Source organism: Orbicella faveolata, unplaced genomic scaffold, assembly GCF_042242905.1.
Source record: "Orbicella faveolata isolate gen_17 unplaced genomic scaffold, um_ofav_v1 contig_2, whole genome shotgun sequence".
Lineage (NCBI taxonomy): Eukaryota > Metazoa > Cnidaria > Anthozoa > Scleractinia > Merulinidae > Orbicella > Orbicella faveolata.
In genome coordinates, this window is record NW_028301547.1 from 29,651,944 (window position 1) to 29,679,207 (window position 27,264).

The 27,264-nt window shown below is 39.6% G+C and overlaps 1 protein-coding gene and 1 non-coding gene across 3 annotated transcripts; one reads left to right on the forward strand and one right to left on the reverse strand.

Annotated features, from left to right (window-relative positions):
• Positions 1-230: 230 nt before the first annotated feature.
• On the forward strand, positions 231-27,264 carry LOC110063954 (voltage-dependent T-type calcium channel subunit alpha-1H-like). 2 transcript variants are annotated; one of them, XM_089290739.1, is made up of 27 exons: positions 231-945; positions 4,740-5,115; positions 7,399-7,641; positions 8,058-8,152; positions 8,508-8,682; positions 9,016-9,295; positions 9,389-9,481; positions 9,841-11,088; positions 11,671-11,822; positions 11,980-12,277; positions 12,916-13,074; positions 13,988-14,683; positions 14,792-14,868; positions 15,232-15,355; positions 15,823-15,891; positions 16,537-16,721; positions 16,823-16,949; positions 17,716-17,838; positions 18,407-18,496; positions 19,193-19,388; positions 19,952-20,100; positions 21,211-21,320; positions 22,369-22,502; positions 22,944-23,014; positions 23,974-24,052; positions 24,894-25,015; positions 25,936-27,264. In XM_089290739.1, exons 2-27 carry the CDS (start codon positions 4,970-4,972, stop codon positions 26,548-26,550), a joined length of 5,856 nt encoding a protein of 1,951 aa, XP_089146865.1. In that variant the 5' UTR covers positions 231-945; positions 4,740-4,969; the 3' UTR covers positions 26,551-27,264. The 2 variants fall into 2 exon arrangements, with proteins under 2 accessions (XP_089146865.1, XP_089146864.1); XM_089290738.1 differs by lacking the exons at positions 231-945; positions 4,740-5,115 and having other exon boundaries at positions 7,404-7,641.
• Trnat-ugu (transfer RNA threonine (anticodon UGU)) lies at positions 23,789-23,861 on the reverse strand. Its single transcript has one exon. It is a non-coding gene; the product is annotated as a tRNA-Thr (tRNA).

Consider the following 27,264-nt stretch of genomic DNA (forward strand, 5'->3'; position numbering starts at 1 on the left):
GCAAGGCAAGCACCAGGGACAAGATAGCAGACAAGACCGTGAACAGTGGCACTCAAATCTTGTTGTGAACCTAGGGAATCATTTGCGCGATGATAAAAGAGAAAAAAAAAAAAATTAAGAGGCTTTTACATCAGTTAGCAACTAATTATTGATTCTTTTTTTTTCGCAGAATGCTTTTTTGTCTACATGAACAAATTAAATACACAAATATGTAGGAAAGATGTTCAATTTCATTTAACTTTTTTTTTTCTTAAGATATGACGTGTCGCTGGATTAAAGGGAAAACAACTTCTTTGGCGAGTGAATAATCACTTTGCCCTGAAGGGTTTTTCTGTTCATTGTGCTACTATAGCGTGGTCTGAATGGGTCTCAAATGAACGTTGTTCTAATTTCTGTCAGTTTGGAGTGAGTTTTTTACTACCTTAGTAGATTTATACTCACCTTGAGATATTACGAGAAAAAAGTGTCAAAATATTATGACTACGATTAAATCTTTTTATGTTTACTTTAATTTCACCGCCTATCTTCCCGCGAAGAACTTGGCCGTGTGCCTCAGTTTTACCTCGCCGACCCCAAACTGAAAATGTTCAGCTGTTGTGTATAATTTATTCCATCTTGTTTAACGACTCAGCACACACGTATTATTCGGTATTATGTTTGACACTGTCGCCTTGTAAATCACTCTGACAATAACAACCTTGGCGGTGTTGCAGAAGCTCAATATTGCCCCGCGCGCACGCTGTGTTCCACAAGCTGAGTGACTCCAGTTTGTCAACAAGGAAATGTTCACAAACTTTAGGCCGTCAGGTGAACATTCTAAAGAGTTCATTTAAAGCGTGTTTTCTTTCACTGGGCGACGTAACGAAGCCGGAACAGTTTGCAAAAGAGAATCGAAGATCTGGTGTTCAATCAACTAAATTGACTGGCGAAAGGAATATTTTGAAGGTATGTGATAGGAGTAAATTCGACTAGTTCCTCACTACTGGTGTAGCTACTTCAGTAGGGGTGTGAAAAATTTAGTTCATTACATTTGCAAAGGATCAGTCTATTTTCCATTTTTTTTTTTTAATAATAATGATAGAAATTCTGGATTTGTCAAAGCGGCAGGGTGATTTTCCGTACTGCAATAATTTCATATCGGACTGCCGGCTTCCACCAAACAACTTATATTGTAGGTTACCGTAATATGTATTACGAGATAAGCAGTTTAGTAATCTATATACATATACTTCATGCCGGATTTCTCCGAGAAAACTGATCCATCCTTAAATCTTTTGATTGTTGCAATACTACAGAACTAAAAGAAAGGCGGCATGGTCGGGCTGTATTGCAAAACAGGTTTAAGAAATTCCTCGGATTCGACTGTTGCAAGAACCACAGTTCACAAACGGCGTTGAATTATAAGACTTCTGACCACAGACAAATTTTTAAATTCAAACGAAGAAGCTAGACAATACAATTCTGAGTCTTGCTTCCTTCCCACGGGAGCTCTGCACAATACCTGTCGTGCCACTATTATGCTAGTTCGATCAACAATCATGGATTTAGAAGAAGTAGGTCTTTTTAATTCCAAACGGTGAATCGAACACATATCTAGAATCCTCAATTTATCTAAAGTCATTTTCAATTGGTGTTCTGTGTCAACAAAACGAAAACATCGATGTTATAATCATTACCTAAAAAGAAAAAAAAAATGAAAAATTGCCCAATTATTTTTTTTTTAGAGAAAAACTTCTGGCACCGAGAGATGTTTATTTTCTCAACATGAAAGATGAATTTCGTAGTGCAGGAGACCTTATTGCGTTATTGTTATTTCATCTTTACAAATTGATGAATCTAAATGTTCACCCACACTTAGTACGAAATGTTTCATCACAGGGGAAGTTTTTTCTCCGTCAGTTAAACTGCCTACTTCGATTGCAGTGACTCGTATAGCTTCATCGAACAGTTTCAAATGGCATTATGCAAATTTCGATTGTCTTCTGTACAGTAAACAGGTGCTGGTGAGAGTCCGTCATTAATGTTTTTCTTGCTCCATGTGTTGTTCATCGACCAAAACAAAAAAAAAATTGAGCCGGAATAAATCATTCAGTTTCGAGCACCTACCATTCTCGACAAAATTGCGTGGGTATTAATTACTGTAACTGACACGAAAAAGAAACCTGCTAATTGAAGCCTTGAAAAATAGCCTGGGCTACCGCGAAACACTGAGAATTCTGCTTTAAACTGAATGAGCTGACTTTCAGATAGATCTAGAACGTATATATTATCTGCCTGTAGTAGTGGCTGAAACACTGAACACAGCCTGTTTTTCTTCCCGTTTTGACGATCAAGAACATAAAAACGGCGAACAGGAAAAAGGCAAACGGTAATTGCTTTGACTGGATGACGGATGAATAGCTTTTGTTATCGTGCTAAGTATAATTTCTCAGTTTCCCGGAAGAACGGAACAAAACTAGTTATTCGACCTGCTGCCGGACGAATCTTATTCCGAGTTTACTTAGACTTCGAGTGATAAAGTTAAGAGCTGAATTCGTCCTGCATGCATTCACACTCTTATGCAGACGAGATTTCTACCCAAGAATTTCAAAACATATGTCTGTATGGTTAATCGACAAGATTTATTTAAAACACTAGCCCAAACACGTTGGGCTAAACACACACAGTTACCGAAATGAGTATACGTCTTCAAAGCCTCTATTATAGGAGATAGGTCACCCAATTTTAGGCAAATCTTATTTCACCTGGTCATAGAATTAACTGAATATTGCAATAACGGTCTGACACTCTTGAAGAACTCAAAATAACACACAACGAAAGCCGAAAGGAGCATGGATTAAACTGCGAATTGTATAAAGGTAAATTTGAAAAGCATCAGTCCGACTATCAAGTTTATGTCAATTAGCAAAAGAGAGTTACTATTTATAATGCTCGCAAACCATCCGTAATTCTTCGCATGAGTTTATGTCAGGTATGTGGCCGAGTTTTGGTCAATAAATTTTGCTGCTAAATTTGAAGTTTAGCATTCATAGACTAGCTAACAAAAATAATCAGAAATTCGTAGATATTATGACCTAGCTAACCCTCTAAAGAAACTTTCCTGTCATGCAGAAAAGTACATTTTCTATCTTCAATTTGCCATATTGAGTTGTCACTTAAAATGGGGTGACGCCATAAAGAAGCCGTGAAACTGTCGATTTGCAAAAATGGTTTTCGTTTTACCTCAAGAGTATCCTGTCGAAAATATTGTAAATGACTCCATTACTCACACAAGTTCTGTTATAATAAAATTCATAGAACTAGCTGATGACGGTTGAATGACGCCATTAGATAATTTTCGAGTTTAGGAACATGGAAGACGTAAAGTTCAAGGATTATATGAAAATTTCTGTGAAAACAGAAAACAGAAAAACAAAAGAACAAAGCCAAAAAGAGATCTGATTACTTATTTCAAGTTGTTATATATCCTTTGAATTATTCATCGCACGCCATTTTCAGTTGCTTTTTGTCAATACGAGGCTACCTTGTGCCTCTAATTTAGGGCCTCGTCTACGCCACGCGGAACAAAATTTGCAAACGGAAGTTTCACTCTGAAAATGCATCAGATGTTTTCCGTCCACAGTACGCCGGAGGAATTTAAAGACGCAACAATAACCGGCCATTTAGTGTTGGATATGTGGTTGGGGAAAACTCGGACACGAAAATCATGTACATGTAAGTTAAAAAATCGATACATGTAAGTTACCCACAAGTCTTAACGGACTCTCACTCGGCTCCAAGTTCCCGCACTGAAAACTAATTTCCTTTCAATATGGGCTGAGAGATAAGGAGGAATACGGTAATGGCCTCATTATCGTGTTATTGCTTTGGTGTAAAGGCGACAATTAGTCATTTCATCACACAGCAATAATTTTAAAGAGATCTAATACGTGTGGTAATATTGAAGAACATAGTTATGGAAGTGACGCCCGTATAAAGGAGAACGATTTTCACACAATTAAAATGAAGCATATTTGTTGATAAAAAATTCTGAATTATAAAATATGTTAATCTTTTGCACAACTTTCAATCGAACGCCGATCTGTTTGCTTTAATTTTTGTTTTTGTTGTTGAACGAATCCTTGCTCTGACCGCAGAGAACGTGGGAAAAAGAACTTAACTAGCACTAGAAATTTAAATTCGAAATGCTCCGAAATGAAAATTACTTGAGCCTACATTTCTGTGTGAACTGAATCAGCTGCAAGCAACTTGAAGACTTGCAGTGGCTCACTATTGTTAGATACGAGTTATTTACCATATTTTAAAGTAAACTTTTGTATTTTAGCTGGTTATATGATAATTCGGTTTCGGCACACTTGAACAAAATTTTCAACCGAGCGAATCGAAAAAGGACCCACTGAATGGAAAAGGGTTGGAAGCTTGGACAAATTCTACTGTAGGTGCGGCAAATAAGGTTTTAATATCAGGTGAAATGAGCGGGGCAGCTGGCGTCTTTGTTTAACGCCAAAGTTATTTAAATGGCCATTAAATTCTAGGTTTAAAGCATACCTCTTTTTTCTCGAGGTTTAATTTTTTTTAAGTGCAGTCGATTTCAGCGTTTTTAGACATCTCCCCACGCGTCTAAAAAGATTTAGCTCAATTTGTATTCAGGTATTGTGGCTTCATCTGCGGCCTTCAGTTAAAGGCAAAGTGACAAATCCAAATTCATTAATGTTTCTGGATATTTTGTTTATTGCCAGGAGATGTAGATTTCACTCACATGGAAAATTGAAAAGCTGATCCAGTGACGCACGTTGCACCGGATATAAAAAGAACTCTCTCTTTTCTGGGGAAAACATCATGAAAAAAACCGTCGAGGGATTCAAAAACGGGTGATCATTGTGTTTTTGAAGGTGAATCTCCCAAATGATCGCTTTAACACGTTCGACTGTATTACTACTTCCTGGAGCAAAGGCCGGCTTTTGACATCATGGAGGAAGACCGTGAGACAAGCGACACGACGCTACCAACACAACATGACATCGACGGGAGTTCTGAATTCGAAGCCCTCTCTTGTTTTATCATCTCCAAGGACAGTAAAGGGAGGCGCTGGATGATCCAGCTGATAAAATGGCCATATCCTTTTTGAAAACTAGGCAATTTTATCTTAGAAGCGAAATGTTATGTTTGATCTTAATTTAGGCGTTTAAGGATGAAAGCGCGCAATTTCCTACAAGTTAACGTTTACTCTTAGCCACTGTCGGAATAAACTCTCGGATAAACCGGCGCCTGAAGTAAGAACAGATACTCGCAATTGATATCAATAACTAGAGATTGTCGATATAATTCGCTATCAGGTACAAACTATATGTTTAGGTTATGCCTACAGTGTGATGGCGATCTTAGAAAGCGGATTTTACCACCCGTGTTTATGTTCGGTTGGGAAACTTTCAACTCTGAATTGTTCCATTGGAAATTACAAACAATAAAATAAGCCTTCGTATTTTTGTTAAATGTTGCGCGATATTTTCAAAACACATCATAACAGGACGAACGTTTTGAACTGTGCTTTATACCTGTTCGAGTTATGTTTTCCCTTTCCTAGAGATAATTTTTTTTTGTTGAATATTAGTGAAAATAGAGGATGGCCATATAAAAAAAAAAAAACAGCGAGAAAACCGGGAAGGAAAAAATAGACTGAATTATAATGTATTTATCTACCTATTAAGAAAGGTAGTTTATGGTAAAAAGTTTCTGTTAGGTTCTGAATAACTTCGTTTGGACGGTGAGATTTTCTAATTCTCTAACACTCGGATGGAAAAATACGAAAATTATCAAACACTTAGCGTTCACTCTTGATATTTAGATAATCGTAATTACAAAATGCGCCGCCAAATTTAATTTTGAAATGTTGTATCTGTTTCTAGGTTTAATGGAATTTTTGACTGACAGCGTTTAAATCTAACTGCTGTTTAGGCCATCAATAAATTTCTTTCGCCTCTTTGAAACCGATGTTAAGTTTGCATATGCATTTGGTCGGCACCGAACTACAAACAAAAAATTCACGATTTGAATAGCAATTAGCAACTAATGTTTCGTAATTTTGCTGCAATTAGAGAATGGGCAAAGATCACGGTTCTTGCGTAAATGAATGACTCATTTTTTATCCACTTTCGTAAGTTACCACGCACTGACGCAATTGTTGTTATAAATTATTCTCTGGAGAAAGTGATTCAAAAGGTTAAAAAATAATGAAAATTGATCAGGTAAACCACGGGAGAAGAGCGATTATCAATAACACATTTACTTTCTCAGATGAAAGCTGTTTATATATATATTTATGTCACGCATTTTTATTAAAAGAAATAAGAAGTACAGTTTCTCCGTTTTCCGTTAAATCTATGTCGAGGCGACACTGATTCTCGCAACACTCTTCCATTAGATTAGTTCTCTTCTTATATAACACATTTTCGAATATGGAAAGCTGCTAAAGACGTTTTGAAAGTCCTTCCTAAGTCTTTCTTTCATTAAGTTACTTTCGTGGATCACTCACTCGCGTCGCCAGCGATGGCTGAAGCGACGTCAAAAAGTTTGCGAAGGTTGCCAAAGCAACCACTTTATGAGGTAGTTTCACGCAGTCTCAGACAAGACTAGCAGCAGCGCCTCTTTTTAATAGCATGTATTATAATTGTTCATTGGAAAGAATTGATAAGATTGCGTTGCAATCACGACGCGTGTTAAGTTTCCAGCTCTTTATATGGAAATATCGCTTCAAATTAATGAAATCCTGACTTTTAAGATAGAAATTTAGTCATGTATTTAGAATCAGCTTCATTCGCCAAGTTTTTATTGAGAGTTTTTAAATATTTATTAAAATAATGGTTCATTGAACATTTTTGTTTGTGATGATATGTTAGGTCAGTCTATCCCCTGAGTTTTTGGTAATATGGCAACTGAGTAGGTCTATGTTTCCAAACATTGACAATTATTGGACGAGGTTGAGCTAAATATTGTAATTTGTCATTGGCGAGCAGATCCAGCAAATAATTGATCTGCGAGACACTGACCAATCATGATATTTTGCAATAACCAAGTTCAATAATTGTTTTATCATTCTATAACCAAGTTTGTTTTCAAATTTAAATTACTACCCGACAGCGCAGGGAAGCGATCTGCGATTTTTTACCAGAGAGCGCGGTCATAATTAGTTATACACGAGCAGAATGTCATTTGCAGCAAAACACATTTAGACGGTATTACGCATGAGCAGACCACTATTTGTAGGCAGTTATTTGCAGGTCACGTGGTGGGTTCTCAGCCAATAGAAGGGAGGAAAAAAAATGCATCGAATGATAACTTAGTTTATTTGCAAAAAGGTAAATAGATTAACTCTTGCACTTTTCCTTAACATTGTGGCACATGGTTTGAACGCATCAGCATGTTCGTGATCCTCATCAACTGTGTCACATTAGCCATGTACAATCCACTTGATCCACAGTGCATCTCCACTCGGTGCCAAGTACTCGAGCACGTGGAACATGTCGTCTTCGCTTTCTTTTTCGCCGAAATGGTGATCAAGATGCTAGCAATGGGTGTCACTGGAAAGAAAGGTTACTTACAGGACAAGTGGAACAGATTGGATTGCTTTATTGTGGTCATTGGGTAAGATTGGTCGAGTTAGCTCGTGCGGGACGGGAAGACACTTGTGCTGGTTTCAGTTCATGGTGTACAGAGCGAGGTCTCTGCACCATGAATGAACCATGTTAAAGGTTTTCTCGTCCCCTGTGTGCAGATCCAGGTAGCGCTTCCTTTACGATGGTCTAACGCTGCCATGGCACCTAGTATGTAGTGACAAGGTCAATGTTACTCCCTACAGGCGCAATGTTTCCCCCCAAAATTTGTAGGCATACCCTAGAGGAAAGAGAGCCCTAGGAGAGTCTGTGGTGTTAAATGGTTTGTTTGCAGATTTAGTTTCCATCGCTACTTACTATCGAACATAGGGATATTTAGATCCTAAAGTTGTTTTCATTAAATACATAATAGCTAAATAAAACCGAAATACCTATGTTTTTTTCTAGCTTGATTGAGAAAGTAATAAAAAGTGGTAACTATCTGACCATTATGCGGGCATTCAGAGTTCTAAGACCTCTTCGAGCCATCAATAAAGTTCCAAGTAAGTGAAGAGTTTGATGTATTTTTTTTTTTAATTCAATGTATTCTTTTTGATTTGATGTATGTCAAAAACAGTTACGAGGTGTCCAGCCCTTAAGCTTGTCCGAAAAAAGTAAGTTTTTCCAGTCGCCTAAAGGCAAAAGTCAGTCGCCTGTGGCAGCCGAGCGCCTCTAGAGCACGGCCCTGTCAGGTAGATATGCCACCCATTTGTCTTCAGCTCGGGATCTACGGATCCTGTGTTGGAGGAGAGAAAGGAGAATATTTTAGATAAGGAAGACAGTAGCCTTCCCAAAGCTTCTCGATAACTGCCATATTTTGTCAAAGTTATGAAGTTCAGTTTTGCTCTTATTTTGGAGGTATTCGGATCCTGGTGACACTCCTTCTTGACACGCTTCCAATGCTCGGCAATGTCCTTCTTTTGTCTTTTCTGATCTTCTTTGTGTTCGGTATCATTGGCGTACAGCTGTGGCAAGGAAAGCTGAGAAATCGATGCTTTACCACCTTCTCTAAAGATTCAGCTTTCTTCAACAGGTAAGGCTCATATTGGAGATCGAGTTACGTTTAAACCTGATTTCTGTATCATTGCCCTTGTCTTGTAATCTGGAGCTCTCTGGTACATATTTTGCATCCCACCACAGGCTAGATTTGATCGATAATCCTATGCCGCACTTTGTTAATAAGAGCCAACTGGTTACCCTCTAGCTAGTCTGATCTTCAATTAAGTCTAGCATATTTTGAGATTTTGAGATCTTTGCTTTACTGATGGCCACCGACCATCCAGATTCTTTCGATGACTAGCCTTCCAGTACTAATAAAGCATTATTTCTTGATTTACATCACAAAAATTTATTTTTATTGCTTCAGATACAACAGGTCAACATTTTACCAACCATCCTTCTATTTTCCCGATTTCGTCTGTTCTTCACCCGAAGACCGCGGCACCAGCAAATGCTCTGATATCAAGCCTTATTACCTGGACGGTCTCGAGTGCCATGGGTCCTTTGAGAACAACACTGTTGCGAATAAGTCAGTCTGTGTAAACTGGAATCAGTACTATATCAACTGCACGCCCAACGGACCAAACCCATTCTATGACACGACTTCATTTGATAATATTGGTATTGCATGGATCGCCATATTTCAGGTGAGAAAAGCTTTTCAAAACTGGCAAAACGGAGAGTAAGTCATATTTAATACGAAACGATTTACCCTTGGAATGGCTATTTCGTTTCTACAGGTTATTACCCTGGAAGGGTGGTCAGATATCATGTATTTTGTCCAGGATGCACATAGCAATTGGAACTGGATCTATTTTGTTGTACTCATTGTGGTAAGAGAGGAATATTTCAACTAAACAAAAATACTAGCAAAGTAATAAATATGTTAAGTCTGAATCCACTGAATTTTGTTCATTTAGATCCTGTAATCCCTTCCTTCCATCCATCCATCCATCCATCCATCCTTCCTTCCTTCCTTCCTTCCTTCCTTCCTTCCTTCCTTCTTTCCTTCCTTCCCTCCTTCCCTCCTTCCTTCCCTCCTTCCTTCCTTCCTTCCTTCCTTCCTTCCTTCCTTCTTTCCTTCCTTCCCTCCTTCCAATCCTTCCATCCTTCCTTTCACGCCCCTTCCCTTCCTTTCTTTCTCGCCGCATGCCCCCTAGCTTATTATAGTTTCTTTTCTTTTCTTTTCTAGATGGGTTCATTTTTCCTTGTGAATTTGTGCCTGGTTGTTATCACCATGCAGTTCCAGGAAACAAAAGCTCGTGAGATAGAATTGATGGAAAACAGTAAAGATGAATCACCTCTCCGCTCATCAAAGCCATTGAAAACCTTGTTTAAATTGCTAGGAACGGTTTGCAACTACAATTCCCAAGAAAAGGAACACGTTCATCATCATCATCACCACATTTATCATCATCACCACTTTCATCACCATTTGTACAATTGCTTCGTACCACCATCTCCAGGCCCTAACTCTTTTCCTTCAGCAAACGTACCAAAAATTCAGGTTCAGGAAGAAGGAACTTTGTCTTCTTCCCCAAACTTTCTCGAAGAACCTGGGTTGTTTCAAGATTTCCTTACGCCTCCAGACCAACCTTCTAGAAGAGGCTCAAAAACCTCAGTATGCTCGCATACTCTATCAATTCACGCAGAAACGTCTTCAGCCGTTTCCATCGAAGAAATTGTCGCGCAGACTAAGACAAGCGTGAAATTAAGCATTCCTTCGCCAACAACTGGTTTCTTTGCGTTTTCATCCAGCAATACTGCAAGCAGAACAAATTCTATCTCTGGGAAAACAGAAGTCTCTGCGTCTACAACGGTGTCAGCGGAAATTAATCCACTGGTTGCTCGCTCAAGTACGTCAGAGGATGAAGTCACCGAACCTTCGAAGGAAAGCAAGGAAGTTCAGTCGAAGGACAGGGATGCATTGAAATATCGACGTTTTAGCCAGCAAGCACATGTCAAGTTGGCCCGCACTCGAAAACTTGGGATTTCCTCTTACAATTCATCTGAGCATTTTGACGAAGATGTTGCAGAGCTCAGTAAGAATGAGATAAATCCCGAAATGGCTGACGTAGATTTTTTATCCTCTTTAGACGGTGACATTGAGAATGAACACATGGAAGGAGACGCGGCATTTAAGGATTTGTTTCTGGAGAGGGGGAACGATGAATGCCAACCCGAGAACACCTCCGGCAGGAGTCTGAAAAGACCTTCCTTGAAACGCCGAAATATTTCCACCCAGAGTGAAGATGATATGTTTGAAAGTTTATTTAACTTAAGACAAAGTGCAAGTTATGATGTCACAGCGAATCATGGAGCTTGGCAGAAGCTGAGGACTCTTTGCAGAAAGATTACCGAAAGCAAACAATTTACGTTTGTTATCATGAGCGCCATTTTGTTGAATATGATTTGTATGGGCCTTGAACATTACCAACAGGTAAGAGAGATAAGAGCGGGAAAAAGCGTTTTCCGCTGAGATCGATATACAAGTTCTCCTTAGAAGTGATGCATGTCCATATATTCTGTGTAGCTTACAATGAAGAGAAAGTGATTTACATCTGATCGAGGGAACTAACCCTTAATTCTAAACAGATTTCGAGAAAATGGAACGATACTTATCCAGTCGGTACCTTGGTTCAGAGGTCTTATTTTTCCTATTTCTTACTTAAATGTGAGTAAAAGGGAGAAAAACTTCCTCTGGGACCAGGGTACCCAGGCTACGTTTTAAAATGCCTAAGATTCCTGTGTTTAATACTGTTCTACCATTGCTCTTTTTATGGCCTACTGGAAGGGCGATATTTTGGGACTGCGCTTTCCATGAGTCCCTTGCATCTAAACGTTCTTCAGGATCACCTAATTTGGAAGACAAAGTTTTCAAGAAAGTGCTAAGAGTTATAATCATCTCTGAAAGAAACAGATTCGGGAAGCTATCGATCGTAAATGAAATAAATTATATTGTGTTTATATTATGAAGAACTAGCCGCTGGGTCACAAATAACTTTCAGAGTTTTCTTTGCAGCCTGAACGTTTGACCGTTGCTCTGGAGACCGTAAATATTATCTTTGTGTCCATTTTTGCCGTTGAGATGATTATAAAGTTGCTGGGATTTGGAGTAACTGCTTACGTAAGCCAGGGACAAAACGTATTCGACGGCTTCATTGTTATTGTAAGGTAATAACGTCTGTTCCATTTGAAATACCTTATTTTTTAAAGTAAAACCGTTTGCCGGTAGCTTTTGTAGATAAATTTTGCCTCTTGACTATAATAGAATGACAAAGCCCCCAAGGCTTTGATAACTGATGTTTCCGATATTTTTGTTGTTTTACAGTGTCTGCGAGATCCTGCTCTCCCAAGGAAATTCAGCCCTTTCGATATTCCGGAGTATCAGGTTACTCCGGATTTTCAAACTGGTTAGACCGGTACGATACCAGTTACTAGTCGTCGTAAAAACTATGACGAGTGTCATGACGTTCTTCGGCCTCCTGTTTCTATTTATATTTGCGTTTGCAATTCTGGGAATGAATCTTTTTGGTGGAAAGTTTAAATTTGAGAACGCTGAAGGAAAACAAGTGGTCTCCCGGAGCAACTTTGACAACTTTCTTTGGGCGATGGTGTCTGTGTTTCAGGTACGCTCGTTTCTTAACGAGTACTCCTTTCAGTATTTTTATGATGCCTGGATTTAAGTTCCAAAAACTTCCCGTCCAAGAGTGGGCCTTTTAATGTGGAGAGAAGTGGTTCCCATCAGGAGTGTTCTAACCTTCCCCGACAATACTTTTTTTTACTAAGTTTATAAATGGAAATAACTATCCTTGCTATGGCCCTCTCGGAATTCCCTGTGTGTTCCAGCCCTTACGTACGCGGGTAAGACAGACGCAGGCTGAGTAAATCGTGCTGATTAACATAATTTTGCCTCTTTAAAAGCTCAGCTTAAAAGACCCTAGTCAGCCTCCGCTGATATTGCATGGTGAAGTGAAATGTTATCGCATTACTGTAAGTTGTGTTCCTGAAAGTATGCATAATTATTTTTGATATTTTCAGAGTATTTTCCTTCATTTCGATAAGCTTCGAACAAAATATAATAGCCAAACTTTCGTATGTAAACAAAACAAAGGTGTGACTGACTAGGTCCCTTTAAGTCGAAAGAAGCTAGTTGTTGACACATGGAATCCGCTTGGGGAACGATTCGCATTTAGTTCAGAACGGTTTCACCAACAGTAAGCATGAAGCAGAAATATCATAACACTTGAATGTCTCGTCACAACAGATCCTGACTCAGGAAAACTGGAATCAAGTTATGTATGACGGCATGCGCTCTACAAGGAAATGGGCGGCTTTGTATTTCATCGCGCTGATGGCTGTTGGTTATTACGTGTTATTCAATCTGTTGGTGGCCATACTTGTAGAAGGATTCACAAATTCAGGGGTACGTTGCAACTACTGTCCATAATTAAACACATCTTGCCTCTTTCACTCAATCCAACCCAACTCAGCTCAGGGTTAGGGTCATTAGCTCAATACAACTCAGCTGAACTCAGATGAAGTCAAACCTAAGTAATCGAAAAACATATGACAAGGATGTTTCTGACGCCTTCTTAAAGCTATAACCAAAATCCCAGGACTTGTTTATGGGAAATCAGAGCAGACCATGATAAATAAATCAATTAGATGTCTAGAACAAAATATGCAGCTGACGCAAAGAGCGGGAAGGCAAACAACTGGTGCCAAGCGAGAGAAAACTTGCAACTGATGCCAAGCGCGGGAAAACTTGCCAACTGTGCAAAGTGTGCAATATGCAACCACCGCCAATTGCGGTAATAAGTTGCTTGATGATTTACAGAACGCAGAGGATTAAAAGAACTAAACGCAAACAGCAGATCTAGTCGAATACTGCTTTATAAAATAGCCTGTCGTCAATCTGGATAATTCTGCAAACGCATTGAATGGTATAATTAAGCCTTAAAGGAGCTCAGTCACTGCATTGAGTTATTTTGAACACGTAAAAATTGCCTTTAAATTGAGGAAAACCTAAAAATAATAGTATACTAAGATGTAAAAACACCAAAGAGGTAATAGTAACCCATAAAGGAACAAGGATGGTTAAGGATGGAGAAGATAAACACGGATTAGAAACGACGAACTTAAAAAATTTTGACCAAACTCGTCAAGATGCGCAAACCGTGAGGAAGCTCCTTTAAGGGATATTTCAGTACCCATTCTCGATCCCCTTAAAATGTTGTAACTGGGAAGATGAGAAAACAAATCAAAATCAGTAACAGTTCTGTTTGAGACAATCAAAAAAGTATTTGTCGTATCATAATCACTCTCTTCTCCTGTAGAAACGGAAAGCATCGCCAAAGCCCAAGGAAGAGACCGGTGGAAAAACTTTAGGAGAACCGGTGGTTAGGAAGTTTGAAATGCCTCATATTTTGATCTCTAAAGAAGATTCTGAAGAACCATGCCCCGGAAATTATAACCCAGAGTCTCTGCCGGATTTCTGTGGCCATGGAGTACGAAACGCCTTGGGCACAACTTTCCAACACAAGACGAACTTCACGCCGAGCCTCTCCTTGGCAACGCTGGAACCTTTAGAAACCAAGAATTCAGTAGCTGCTTCACAAATCAAGGACGCTAACTTGACAATGCCGCAGCTGAAAAAAATTCGACAGGAGTCAAAATTGGCGAAACAGAGGGTGAGAAGAACATCATTAAACGCGGTTTGTGGTGATTTTGAGTTGGCGAATTCGGCAGCTTATAATTCAGGGTTTCTCTGCGATGAGTTAGTAACAGAGGACACGTCTAATCTTGATACAGCTTTGGAATCAGAGAGGCATTCTGAGGCTTCCTCCAAGAGAACACCTGAACTTACTTGGAAAATTGAGTCTTCGACAATTGCTGGCAGGAGATCACGTATGAATCAGTCAGAAGTGTCGCTAGCAACATCTCGGCCTGAGTCACCCCAAATTGTCTTTCAGAACAACCACAACACACGAGACGTCTACCAACTACGTGAATGTGCTGCTCCCGAGTCTAAGGTATGAGTCAACAGCGATGTTTACTTGTATCTTCAGACAGAATTGCTCTTTGCGACTTATTTATACCCAAGTATTGAAATTTTCTTTATTTTTCTCTCTGTGTCGAAGACCAGGAAAGTAAGGGTTATGAAGATCACAGACATACGATCAGACTGGTCTCTGTTTTTGTTCTCGCCCTCAAACAGGTAAGACTTTGCAATGAACGTTTCTTGTAAAGGCAGCTGTTTTCTTTCGCATTTTGTAAATACCGCTACAAAATAAAAGATAAGATAATTTTGTCACTTCCCCTCATAGGTAGAAGAATGATTTGCATTGTATGTAAGAAAAAAAAAAAAAAAAACTAAGAGTGGACATTTTCTGCACCGTCTACGATTTTCACTTAGCAGGGGTGTGTATCTTAGAGGGAAATTATTCAAGCAACTACCAAAAGCGTGGTTGCCGGCATGTAGTGGCCAAATTTCTATGTACAAGTTAAGTTTCCTTTTGGAGGAACTTGACCGTAGTGATATCGTCTTTTTGATCGATGTCATCTGTTGATTTTCTTGCAGATTTCGTCGATTTCTAACTGCCGTGTGCGGGCACAAGTACTTTGACTACGCTGTGCTGTTTTTTATTCTAATAAGCTGTGTGGTCCTGGCACTAGAGGAGCCTAACATCCCATCAGATCACCAGGTGAGCGAACTCAGAGCCATAATGAGAGCTGTGTGATTTGTCAAGGTCCATTTTAAGGCGTGTTTGTGAAGTTACTACTTTACTTTTCCTTTACTTTTTGCACTAAACGGCGTGAAGGGAATGTGGGTGGTGCGTGTAGTAATGAACCTGAAACACTGGGAAAGAAATTGATCAACCTGCTCTCCATTATCGTCTTGGATAAAGATAAAGATGGCATGAAGCAGACACCACCTCGGATTTGAATTTCGAGTGGGTAGCATTCAACAGTGGAGTAGGAGAGTCTGATTTTTAGACACTGAGTGCCTATGAACATTGTTTTTCGAGAGACATAAGTGAAAGATTTGAGAAATGCTAAGTTTCCGGTATGTTTAAACACTTGAATGATTAAACACAAAATTGTTTATGAAACAATATTTTTATATTGTCTCTGACCCAATTCTTCGTTACGTTTTCTTCTTGCTCGTTAGAAACGCCGGATAATCGACATCGCAATGCTTACACTGACCATAATTTTTAGCCTTGAAATGATGATAAAGGTAAATATATTGCCCTAGTGAACAATTTTAAGATTATTTAGTGATATTACTGAAAATAATCATGCACTTTGTAAACGATCCTGTAAAACGATTCGAAGAGTCCGCGGAAATGCTTTGGCGGAGAATTCAATTTCTGGATCATAGTTTTACACCAACTGTTAGTGTAATGCATCCTGATTTAAATTAGTAAGTTCTTATTAAATTTGACATGTTTGAAGAGATTACCCTTTTTGACTGGGATATGATGTCTACTTAAGGTATAGAATTATTTTCCAGTTACCAAAAGAACTCGGCTCCTGATTCCTCAAATTCCCGTTGGAATGTAGAAGAAACACGACTTTTCGGCTCAGTTGAATGAAAATGTTTGCATCCGTTTCAAGCCTTGGGGCTTCGCGGCCTCACGGCCTCACGCCTCAGCCAAACTAGCTTTCCTTCGCGGAAACTTCAAATGGAACACATTCATATCGAACTGAAATTCCCTTCCAAAATTCTGCAAAATTGCTCTCAAATGTTAAACAACCAATGCAAAGTGACCTCTTTTTTTAAAACTCTCCTACCTCATATGTGTCAGATCCATATTCCCATTCAGTGATTTTTTTCTTCTCATTGTTTTCCTGAACTTCTCTACTTCTTGTAACCGCACAGATTATTGCTCATGGTTTGGTTCTGGGCCCCGGGACCTACTTGAAGGACGGCTGGAATGTCTTAGATGGAATTCTTGTTCTCTTTTCTTGGATTGATGTCATCATTACTTATAGTTCTGCCACCGCACCAGAAGTACTTGGAGCTCTTAGAGTTTTCCGGGCGCTAAGGACGCTTAGACCTTTGAGGTTTGTCTTATAAGCTTATTGAGACATCCCCAAATATAAACATAATTTTTAACTGAGCAATTAAAACTGTTGATATTTCCAACTCTACCTTTATCAAATAGGATGATTCGGCGAGCACCAGGGCTGAAGTTGGTTGTTCAAACTCTTCTTTACTCATTGAAACCAATTGGAAATACTGTTCTGATCGCTGCCATATTCTTTGTGATGTTTGGCATACTGGGAGTCCAGGTAACTGTCATTCATGTTCTTAATTCTACAGTCGTCTTTGCGTTATTTGGTCCGAATACCAATTAAGGTTTCTGAAGAAACTGTTATTATCCTTGAAAGATACACGGCATGCTAAAAAACGGTTATCCCCGATGACATCGACAACACAGCAAGTGGATAGTTATCTGTACTCAGAGCTGACTTTTAAAGCAAAATACAAGGCTGTCCGGGCTAGGGCAGAGGTATCCCGCTACTGACATCATGACACACTATCGCACAAAGTGAATTCTTTGTCACGGGGGGTGGGGGTGAGGGGGGGGGTGGGTAGGGTTTTCAAGGTTTAGGTATATGAAAGGGTAGGGATTTCACAACTTGCGGTATGTGAACAGACGCACCACATGGCTGTATCATTAAATTTTATGAAGCACTACATCAAAATGACTGCGACTCCATTAAAATGCGGACCCGTTACAGCAATACGTGAAAGGGGTACCACATTTAGAAAAAAAAGGTATGGAAAAGGGTTACCTTTTCTGACAAAATGGCATAATAAAGGGTAAGGGGTTGGACCTTGGGGTGGAGCCTTCCAGTATAGGACTTTGTGGAGTACCTTCTTGGACAAAAATTCATCCGGAAATTCTAAGAAGACGTAATGTGATTTGTAACACATGTATGACACGTTTAATGGAACGATAATGTAGCAAATTCAGTAATGGTGTTCTGAACATTGTCCAAGAGAGTACCTCTGCTCTGAAACGTGAACTTATGGGCGTACTTTTTCTTTCAGATTTTCAAGGGCACCTTTCATTACTGCGAAGGCAACAGAGGTCATGTGACCAACAAGTCCGAGTGTCAGAATGACAGTGGCAGATGGGAGAACCACATGTACAATTTTGACAACTTACCAAATGTAATCCGTTCCATTGTTGAAACTAAAGTTCAAACTGAATTTTTCTTTATTTTTCGCTGAATGTTTATTTTTCTTTCCGAACTTACTGACTATGAATGAACGAATGAATACTTTATTGAACCTCCCCAATGGGGCTTTTCAGGAGCAATAATAACTATAAAGTAATAATTTACATAGTTATTTAAATTATTCACAAGATTAGAAAATAAAAAAAACTACTCATTACTATATCAGTTACACAACTACTCATCACTATATCAAGTATATCCTAACAAATCCCTTAGATGTTTACTCCTTAAACGCTTCTTAAAGATTGTTTCGTTACTACAAAGTTTTAAATTCGATTCCAAGGAATTCCAGATGCTGACTGTTCAGAGGCAGTCTTAAAAAGAGGTACATTTAACAGTTGGGAACTCCTGGTTGTGTATCTATTTACATCGGAAAGTTTGGCGATAACTTGAAATATATCAGTTGAAATATAAGTAGCTGATATATCTCTACATTAAACTATCTGAAGCTATGTTTATGTGAATGTATAAAATAACCGTCACTTTTCTTTAATGCGCAGGCCTTAGTATCACTCTTTGTATTCTCCACACGAGATGGATGGGTAGAAATAATGCACAATGGTATCGATGCAGTGGGAATCGATAAACAGGTACAACATTTGTGTTTATTGTCTCCTGAAAGTACAGTTGAAAAACAAGTTAGCTATAACTGGAAAGTAAGAAAAACGAAAATGTTTCGTGCATAGTAAAGTTTTGTATTTTATTTCAACCAATATCATTATAAAAGTATCTACTAAGACATAGATTTATCCAAGCCTAAGAGCGGGGCTCCTGATTACAATAAGTTAACCTGGCCTGAGCCTACAATCTAATCGAAAACCAGTACCTGGTCTACGGTGGTCAATATGGTCTCGTGATACTGGTCCCGTGATACTGGCCTCGTGATACTGGTCTCGTGATACTGGTCTCGTGATACCTTGTTTTGACAGGTGTCAATTGACATATAACCTGAATGTCCAATGTCAAAGATGTACGCTGTAAACCAAGCCTGCATGTCTTGGTCAGTTTATTACCTGGAGCATGGCCGCCATGTTGCGGGACTTCGTGGTCGTCGCCGTCGTGTCTACGCACCCACGAGCAATACCGCTAGCCATGATGACCATGAGAAAAGTAATTCATGGGTGCCTATGAATATGTCGCTCCACTTGGCGGCCCTTCCGGAGGCTGACTGCTATATACACGTACTAAGACTAATCTGCTAACTGGTAATGAACTGTAGTTTGGGCTTTTCTTAGCTTTTTAAGTTGATATTGTTAATCTCGATGCAATGCTTTGAATGTTTTCAGCCCATCAAGAACTACCGGGAATGGAGGCTGGCGTATTTCATTCCTTTTCTAATGTTAGGAGGCTTCCTTGTGCTTAACATGATTGTGGGGGTGGTGGTGGAGAACTTTCAGCGCTGTCGCGAAAAATTAGAGGACGAGGAAAAGCAGAGAAGACGACGAAAACTGCTAGAAAAGACCAAAAATAGGAACCAAGAAGGTTGATATGAGCTGGTAGCTAACGAAAAAAACGAGTGATATAAATCGTCCGTAGGAAAAAAGAAACTTTAAACCTAGTATACAATGTCGTTAGTACAGGGACAAATATTGCAAAAATATGGCTTTCCTTGTACTTTATGGGCTGTGTAAAGGCTCGCATGGTATTGTAGTGAAATGTACAGCCGCCATATAATCGTTGTTCTGTTTACGTTTCTGTCTCTCCCTTTGTCTATCCGTCGTCTGCGTCTGTTTTAACAGCTACAATTAGTCATCTGTTCAGGTCGTCAATCAGTGAGACAATGAGTCAGTCAGTCAGTCAGTGGGTCAGTGAGTCAGTGAGTCAGCGGGTCAGTCAGTCAGTGAGTCAGTGAGTCAGTCAGTCAGTCCGTCAGTCGGTCAATAGACAACTGTAATGAGTGCTCATGGATTTCACACTCAGACGGTTCAGAAGCCCTTACGCCCATCGGATATGCATAATTCGTTATCCCTCTTGCTCTTTACGTTCTCCTAACAATGTCTCCAGGCGATGACTTTTTTGTTTCTTTATTCGTTTTTCCATTTCAGAAGTAGACCGCACATATTATGAAAGTTACAGCACTTGGCGCCGGCGCATTCATGACATGTGTCTTCATTTGTACTGGGACGTCACTATTGCCATGGTGATTTGCCTGAATGTAATCTGCATGTCATTAGAACATTATCAGATGTCTCAGGTAAGAAATTCGAGCTCGATACGAGCCCTTTGAATCCCGAGGTGTCATTCTCCTAACGTCATTCTCATGCATTAGTCAGTGGTGTCAGTTAAGTAGTAAAGTCTGTATACGAGCTAAGTGGCCCATCCGGTCGGAGCTTATCCCGGTTTCTGTAGCATGAAGTGACTAGGAGTATTTCTACTCCCCCCTGGATGAGATGCTAGTCCATCGCAGGGTTACCCTTTAGCATTAAATTCGCCTGTACCTATTTATACACCTGGGTGGAGAAAGGCACCGTGAGAGTAAAGTGTATTGCCGAAGAACACAACACAACCAATATCCTGCATTTTTTTATCCTCTAAAGGAAACATAATTTGGACATGCGCTGTTGGGCCCGTTATGTCTCCCTCTGTAGTATTTATTTCATTTGCCAAAAAAGTAGCCATAGATTGCTAATTTTTTTCTCAGTTATTGAGGATATTGTTCTCATTAAAATTATGAAATAAAAAGTGGTGGTCAACGTGCTCGTTTAAGAGAAAAGGAGCATTTATTTCGCTATCGAGCTTAGTTTGAGGGAAATCTCTTACTTTTTGTACGCGCACGTGCTCATGTTCGCGCGGCCATGACGCGAAAATCGTGCGCAGAAGGGATGTGCAATGCAATACCAAGGAATCACCTTAAGGCTGTTCAAACACACATAAAAGGCTCACTGTCTTGGTAAAACAGGCGTCACCCGTTGTTTGATGTCTGTCACTTCGCGAGGTTCAGAGTGAAATCTGATAGTCCCGCGCGATACATTCAACATCCTGATGAAGTAGTTCTACAAGAATCAGTGTCAGCGACTTTGATTTGTTGCTGCTAAGCTAGTTACGCACTCAGTGACCAACCAGAGGTATGCGTATCTCTTTAATGCTATGTCGAGGGTATAGCTTGTTGTAAGTCGAGTCCAAGGAGTTCCCTTGCAGTAATGAATGGAAATAATTTGTCTTTATCACGGTGATTATCAAAAAATACCCTTGTATTTTCGCGGCAAGAACAAAACAAATCATGGGCCATTTCCAAGTCACCTTTTGCTTCCGTCCCAAGATGAGTCAAACTTTTCTAAACTAAAGAATTTCCTTTGCATTACAGACGTTTGAGATATTTGTGGAGACTGCGAATTATTTTTTCACCGGGATCTTCGTTTTAGAGGTAATATTCAAGTTTATCGCCTTTGGATTCGTGCGATATTTTAAAGACAGGTAAGCAGCATATTTTATTTGTGAAGGCTTATTTTTGAAAACATGTCGTCCCTGAGAGAAAAAAACCGATGTACCTCTAAAATGCGATGCTTATTTATGCGGAAAGAATTTAGTTTTCCACATGCATGCATTCCTGCGCTTGAAATTATAATTTCAGGGTTTGCTTTTCACTTACCGCGCTTTGAGTAATGGTTGCATGTTTTTCCACGCTTGCCGCTGGTTGCATTCTTACCCCGCGCGGTTATGATTGGTTACATGCTTTCCCGCGCTTGTCGCTGGTTGCATCCCGTGCCGTTATGATTGGTTACATTTTTCGCGCGGTTGTAGTCTTTTACCTCAGTGTTTTTCTAAGCTTGTCGTTCGTTAAACGTCACATGTTCCAAAAACGCGTAAGAAGAACTTGAACAATATTCAGCCATCTTGACCTCGCGCTTGGTTAATAACCCATATATTTAGCCATTTCCCACAATTATTTATACAATGCTATAGAAAATACAGCCAATCAGAATAACCAGGAAAGCCGTTGTATATTCGACGGTATTACATCCAACCTTCCCATCATGCGCCGCGCGTATGTCGCATTGATTGTGTTTGTCACTGTATTTTCTATGGCGTGGTATAAAACAGTTATACAACGCTCTGTCGTGGTGTACTATGGACATACACCTGTATTTTCTTGGTATCCATACTCGCCTAAAGGCTCGTGTGTATACCGAGAAAATACAAGTGACTCGTGGGATATTTCATGGTATACCACGAGAGAGCATTGAATAACTAATATTCAGTATATACTACACAAGTGAATACTACTTTCCACGCATTCTGATTGGCTAGCTTGGAGCAAACGGATAAAAACAAAATGGTTTCCCGTTTCGCTTCGGTTACCGAAGAGCAAATTTTATTGATAAACGAGGCTGATTATTCAACTTGTACCCTATACTGGCTAAAACAACTATTCACCTCAGTGTCGGTGGAAGTGGTGGATACTTACCTCCACTTCGGTGAATAATAGTTAAATATTTGCTAACAGCTGTGATTGCATCCACAGGTGGAACATTGTTGATCTGGTTATTGTTATTCTTTCCTTGGCTGGGATACTTGTGGAGTCCTTGAGCTCTACAAGGAGACTACTGATCAACCCTACCGTGGCACGGTCCTTGAGAGTGCTGCGTATCATTCGAGGTATGTCGCTTAAAGCGATCACGAGCACTGCATTTCCACTAAAACCAAAAATCTTTCATCCAAAATGGCGACCGGAACACTTAAAACCACGAGGTCTATATTTTGGTCATTGTCACGTGACAATGGCTCTGGATATGCTGTAGTGCAAACTGATAGAAACTTGTTATGAAACTAGTACAGTCTATATTCAAGTCAACAATAGACAAAGTCGTTCTAGTTCTGACAAAGTATTTAGAAATTCGACACGGTTTTTTTAGGCTTCAAGAATGTCCAACCATTTATTTACACTATGTATTCATAAGTGATGGATCCCCTTACACCACCTACCGTAATATGCAGTGTGTTTGAAAGGGTGAGTGATTAGTGGCTTTCGCCCAAAATCTTTAAAATAACTTCTGTCTAATTATTTAATCTAATTATTTAAATATGGTTGATTTTTAGTTCTGAAGCTTGTAAAGCTAGCCAAAGGAGTACGTTCGTTACTGGACACGCTGTTCGAGGCTCTCCCTCAGGTTTGTTCCATTGAGTTAATATTACCAGCAGGGAGTATAAATAGGGTGCTAAGTACAAAGAACGGACTACAACCCACACCATCGGCTTGCAACTTAACTCTCATCCCAGCTGTATATCAATTCTTCCTCTGCTTCAAGATTAGATTTAGTTAAATCAAGAAGCCTAAGTTAGATCCAGTTTGATGCTGAAGTAACGTTTTCACGGCACTTACCAGGACTATAAGAGAGCATCTCGAATTGTCAACTGCAGTAATCCTACCGATTAATTGGGCGTTTTTTCTGTTGTTGAGGAGTTGATATTTGGTAACATGGACCGAGTTTTACATTTCTTTTAACAGTTGGACACCTACTAGGCGCTGGCTAAATATTTGAATTACAAAGTAGATCAGCTATAGTTCAGAAGGCGGCGTACCCACGTGATTCAGTGAGACTCCGGATAAATACGTCATGTTTGTTAAATACGTCTTGTTTGGACCTCTTATTTCGTGATTTTAAAACGTTTACAAGTTGACGAATTCTCATCTTAACACATACAAGCTCTCTAAGGTCAGATGGCTGATAGCGATGACGTTCAAATGAAGTCTCGGCAGTCATTCATTCATTGGTTTCCCTGTCTTGTCTAAAACTACTCTACAAATGTATACATGAAAGATTATATGAACGATATGAAGACATGACTGATCATCGCAGTTATAATTATACACAAAGCGTAAGCAACTGTAAAATTAAAGCCTGAAAAAACAAAAAAAAACAAAAAACAAAAAAAACAAAATCAGGCTTGAACGGGATTTGAACCCATAAACTCTGCCATACAGGTGCAGTGCTCTACCAACTGAACTATCAAGCCAACTGGGAAGTAGTTACGTCGTGAGTTTATACTTAGTCTTAACAGAGCAGTTGCATATCTTCAACGCATCTATCGAACGACTTTGCAATGTTATTTCCTTCTTTTCCTTTAGGTCGCAAACCTTGGTTTGTTGTTCCTTCTTTTGTTTTTTATCTACTCCTGTTTGGGTATCCAGTTATTTGGAACCCTAGGTGAGTTCAATAATAAAGTGTTCTAACGCAAAAATTCGCGGCGTTGCTCATGATTGGGTTCTTTTCCTGATTGAATTTTCTTTCACTACATATTCTTTAAATGTTCTGTTTTTGAATTTGTTCATGGTAAAATCTGCATACGAGCCAAGTGGCCCATTAGGCCGGAGCTTACCCCGGTTTCTGTAGCATGAAGTGATTAGGAGTATTTCTACTCTCCCCTTGATGGAATGCTAGTCCATCGCGGTGTTATTCCCAGCATTAAATTCGCCGGTACCTATTTATACACTTGGGTGGAGAGAGGCACTGTGAGAGTAAAGTATCTTGCCCAAGTACACAACACAATGTTCCTGGCCAGGGCTCGAACCCGGACCGCTCGATCCGGAGACGAGCGCACTAACTATGATACCACTGCGCCTCTCACGAATTTGGTCATAAAGGCAAATATATATAGTGGTTAATAAACTTTGTTTTGTCTTAATCTTTATTTTAGAATTTAATGCTGAATTGGAAACTTGCAGCTGTTCCGTGTTCGTACTCGTACTAGAAGTAGTAGTAGTAGTAGTAGTAGTAGTAGTAGTAGTAGTAGTAATAGTACTAGTAGTAGTAGTAGTGGCAGCAGCAGCAGTAATAGTAATCTTTAATGAGGATACCAACATCACAGTAAAGTGGTTTAGGGTACTGAACCACATCACAGTACACAACATTACAGTAGAGTGGTTCAGAGTACTGAACAATGTTTACAGTATTTCCCCTCCCCCCCCCCCCCTATATTTTTATATTCTGGCTTTATAGGGACGCAATTTTACTGTGTTTGAGTCAATCGCGTTTGTTTGTGTCACAGAGTGTTCTCCGTCCCATCCCTGCCAAGGACTCGGCCCGCATGCGCACTTCAGGGATTTTGGCACTGCCATGTTGACTTTGTTTAGAATAGCAACGGGAGATAACTGGAATGGAATATTAGAGGTAACAAAATATATATTTGACTAATAAGTATGTCACAAATTATTGTCAGTAGACACTTGAGAGACTTTATGATTTTTGAACTTGGCTGACATCTTTGTTCAGTTGGCTGACGTCTTCGTTCAAGACTCCAGTTTAGAAGTTGTTAAATGAAAACCCAATACAGCACAGTTAGCAGCTGAAATTTTGCGAGAGGAAGCCATACCAGCCTCAGCTGGTTTTCATGCAGTCCTCTATCCTGGTCGAATAGAGTCCTAAAGTGACGACGTCACAAAAATAAAAGTTTTGAAATTATGGGATATGATGTCATATTCTTATAGAGGATCCTAAAAGATGCCCTCATCCCAAAAATTAGCTCTGAATTACAATTCCCGATGAGATATAAGGGATCAAAGTTTGATAGCATCCCATACAAACCCTTCAAAATTTGTTTCAGTTTCTTCAGTTTAGAACTGACTCAAAATTAGAGAGATTTATATGGGGCAGTACCAAATTTTCATCCTTTATATTTCGGCTGGGAATTACAATTAAGAGGTAATTTTTGGCAAAGACCCTTCGTTGAGGACGCTCTATCCGAAAATGGCGCCAAATCCCATAATTTCTCAAATTTATTTTTTTTGTGACGTCACACGGAGAAGAACCCTCCGAGCAAGGCGAGAAGCAACGACAAACTCAACCCACATATGGCACCGGGCCGGGATCCAAACCGGGTTACATTGGCGGGAGGCAAGCGCTCTCATCACCGAGCCATCCCTGCTCCCCATTCTTATCATCTCCCGTAGATAAATCACCAGTTTGCTCTTTGCTTGTTTTCTCGCTTTCCAGACACTCTTAGCTAGAGCTACGAATCTTTGGCCTTTACCTACAATATGGTGCGAACAAATTTATTCCGCTTATGAAATATGAACTCCATTTTTTTCCAGGACACACTCCGTTCTGAGCGCTCCAAGGCAGCCGAGTGCGAAAAATACTGCTCCGTCAGCAAATACACTGCAACGCTGTTCTTCGTAACGTTTGTACTGGCGGCGCAGTTTGTTCTTGTCAATGTCGTCATTGCTGTTCTTATGAAGCACTTGAAAGAATCCAAAGAAAAGATTGCGGCAAATATGGCCGCTAAAGACTTGGAAAAGAAGCTGAAACTGCTGACTATATCGGCGAAGAATTTCATTCGAGCGAGAGCCAAGAAAAGCGAGCAGCCGATCTCGAGGCGACGATCTATTGTGCAGCTCGGCTTGGGAGGGATTGAACTGGCTCAGTTGAAACACTGCACTCCCGTGAAAACAGACAATACATCTTTTCGCGCTGAGCTTGCTAGAGCTGATGCGATTTTTCAAGAATTTTTGCGTTTGAACGCAAACCTGCAAAAAGTAAAGATGACCATCGTCCGTACTGCGTCACACAACGTTCAAGTCACGCCGGTTGAGGTCACGCCTACTGGACGTCAAAGACGTAATACTGTGTGCGGAGTAAGGGATCTTCACAATAGCACGTCAAATTTAAATAAATTTACCGTATACAAATCAGGAACTAAGGTGTAACTCAAGATGTAAATATTAGAACTCGTACGTTTTAAAGGATATCTCACTTTAAATTAAATTTCACGACAGGCAAAAAATGGGCAATGAAGGTCTTAGTGGGGTGGTGACTTTTTCGGCTAACGGTTAATATTTTGGCTCTTTGTTAAGGCTAACAGTTAATTCGTTTTCTTACGATCAACAGAAATCTTAGAAATTAATCACCATTGCTTAAAAAAGTTAGAAATTAATTTTCATTGTTAAAAAAGTTAAAGAATTATTTTGTTAACTGTAAAAGATTTTTAGGCCATAGGACCATTCCGGTATGAAAAAGGTTTTAAGGTTTTATTATAAGAATTGTAGACTAATAAAGCTTACTATTAAGTCTCTCTGCTCTTCCTGTACAACCAAGCCACAAGACAAAAAATTCTTGACAACAGATCTAAAGACTTTTTCTTTCTTCTTTATTTTGGTAGTAGGTGGAAGGAGCTGATGGTAAAAGTTTTTGAAAATACAAGACGCTTTGCTGCGTGTACCCAGGCAGTCTTAATACTGAGAAGTAATAGCTATATTGCAATTGAGCTAAATGTTCTGCATTTGAAGTGTGCTTAAGCTATTCTGCTTTTGATTGCATTTCTCGGAATCGATTAATAGCTTATTACTCGTTTGCAAGTCTTTAGGGTGTGAAATGAGTCAAGGTCTTTATCTCAACCTATAAACGTTTCAGTCTATTTTCCT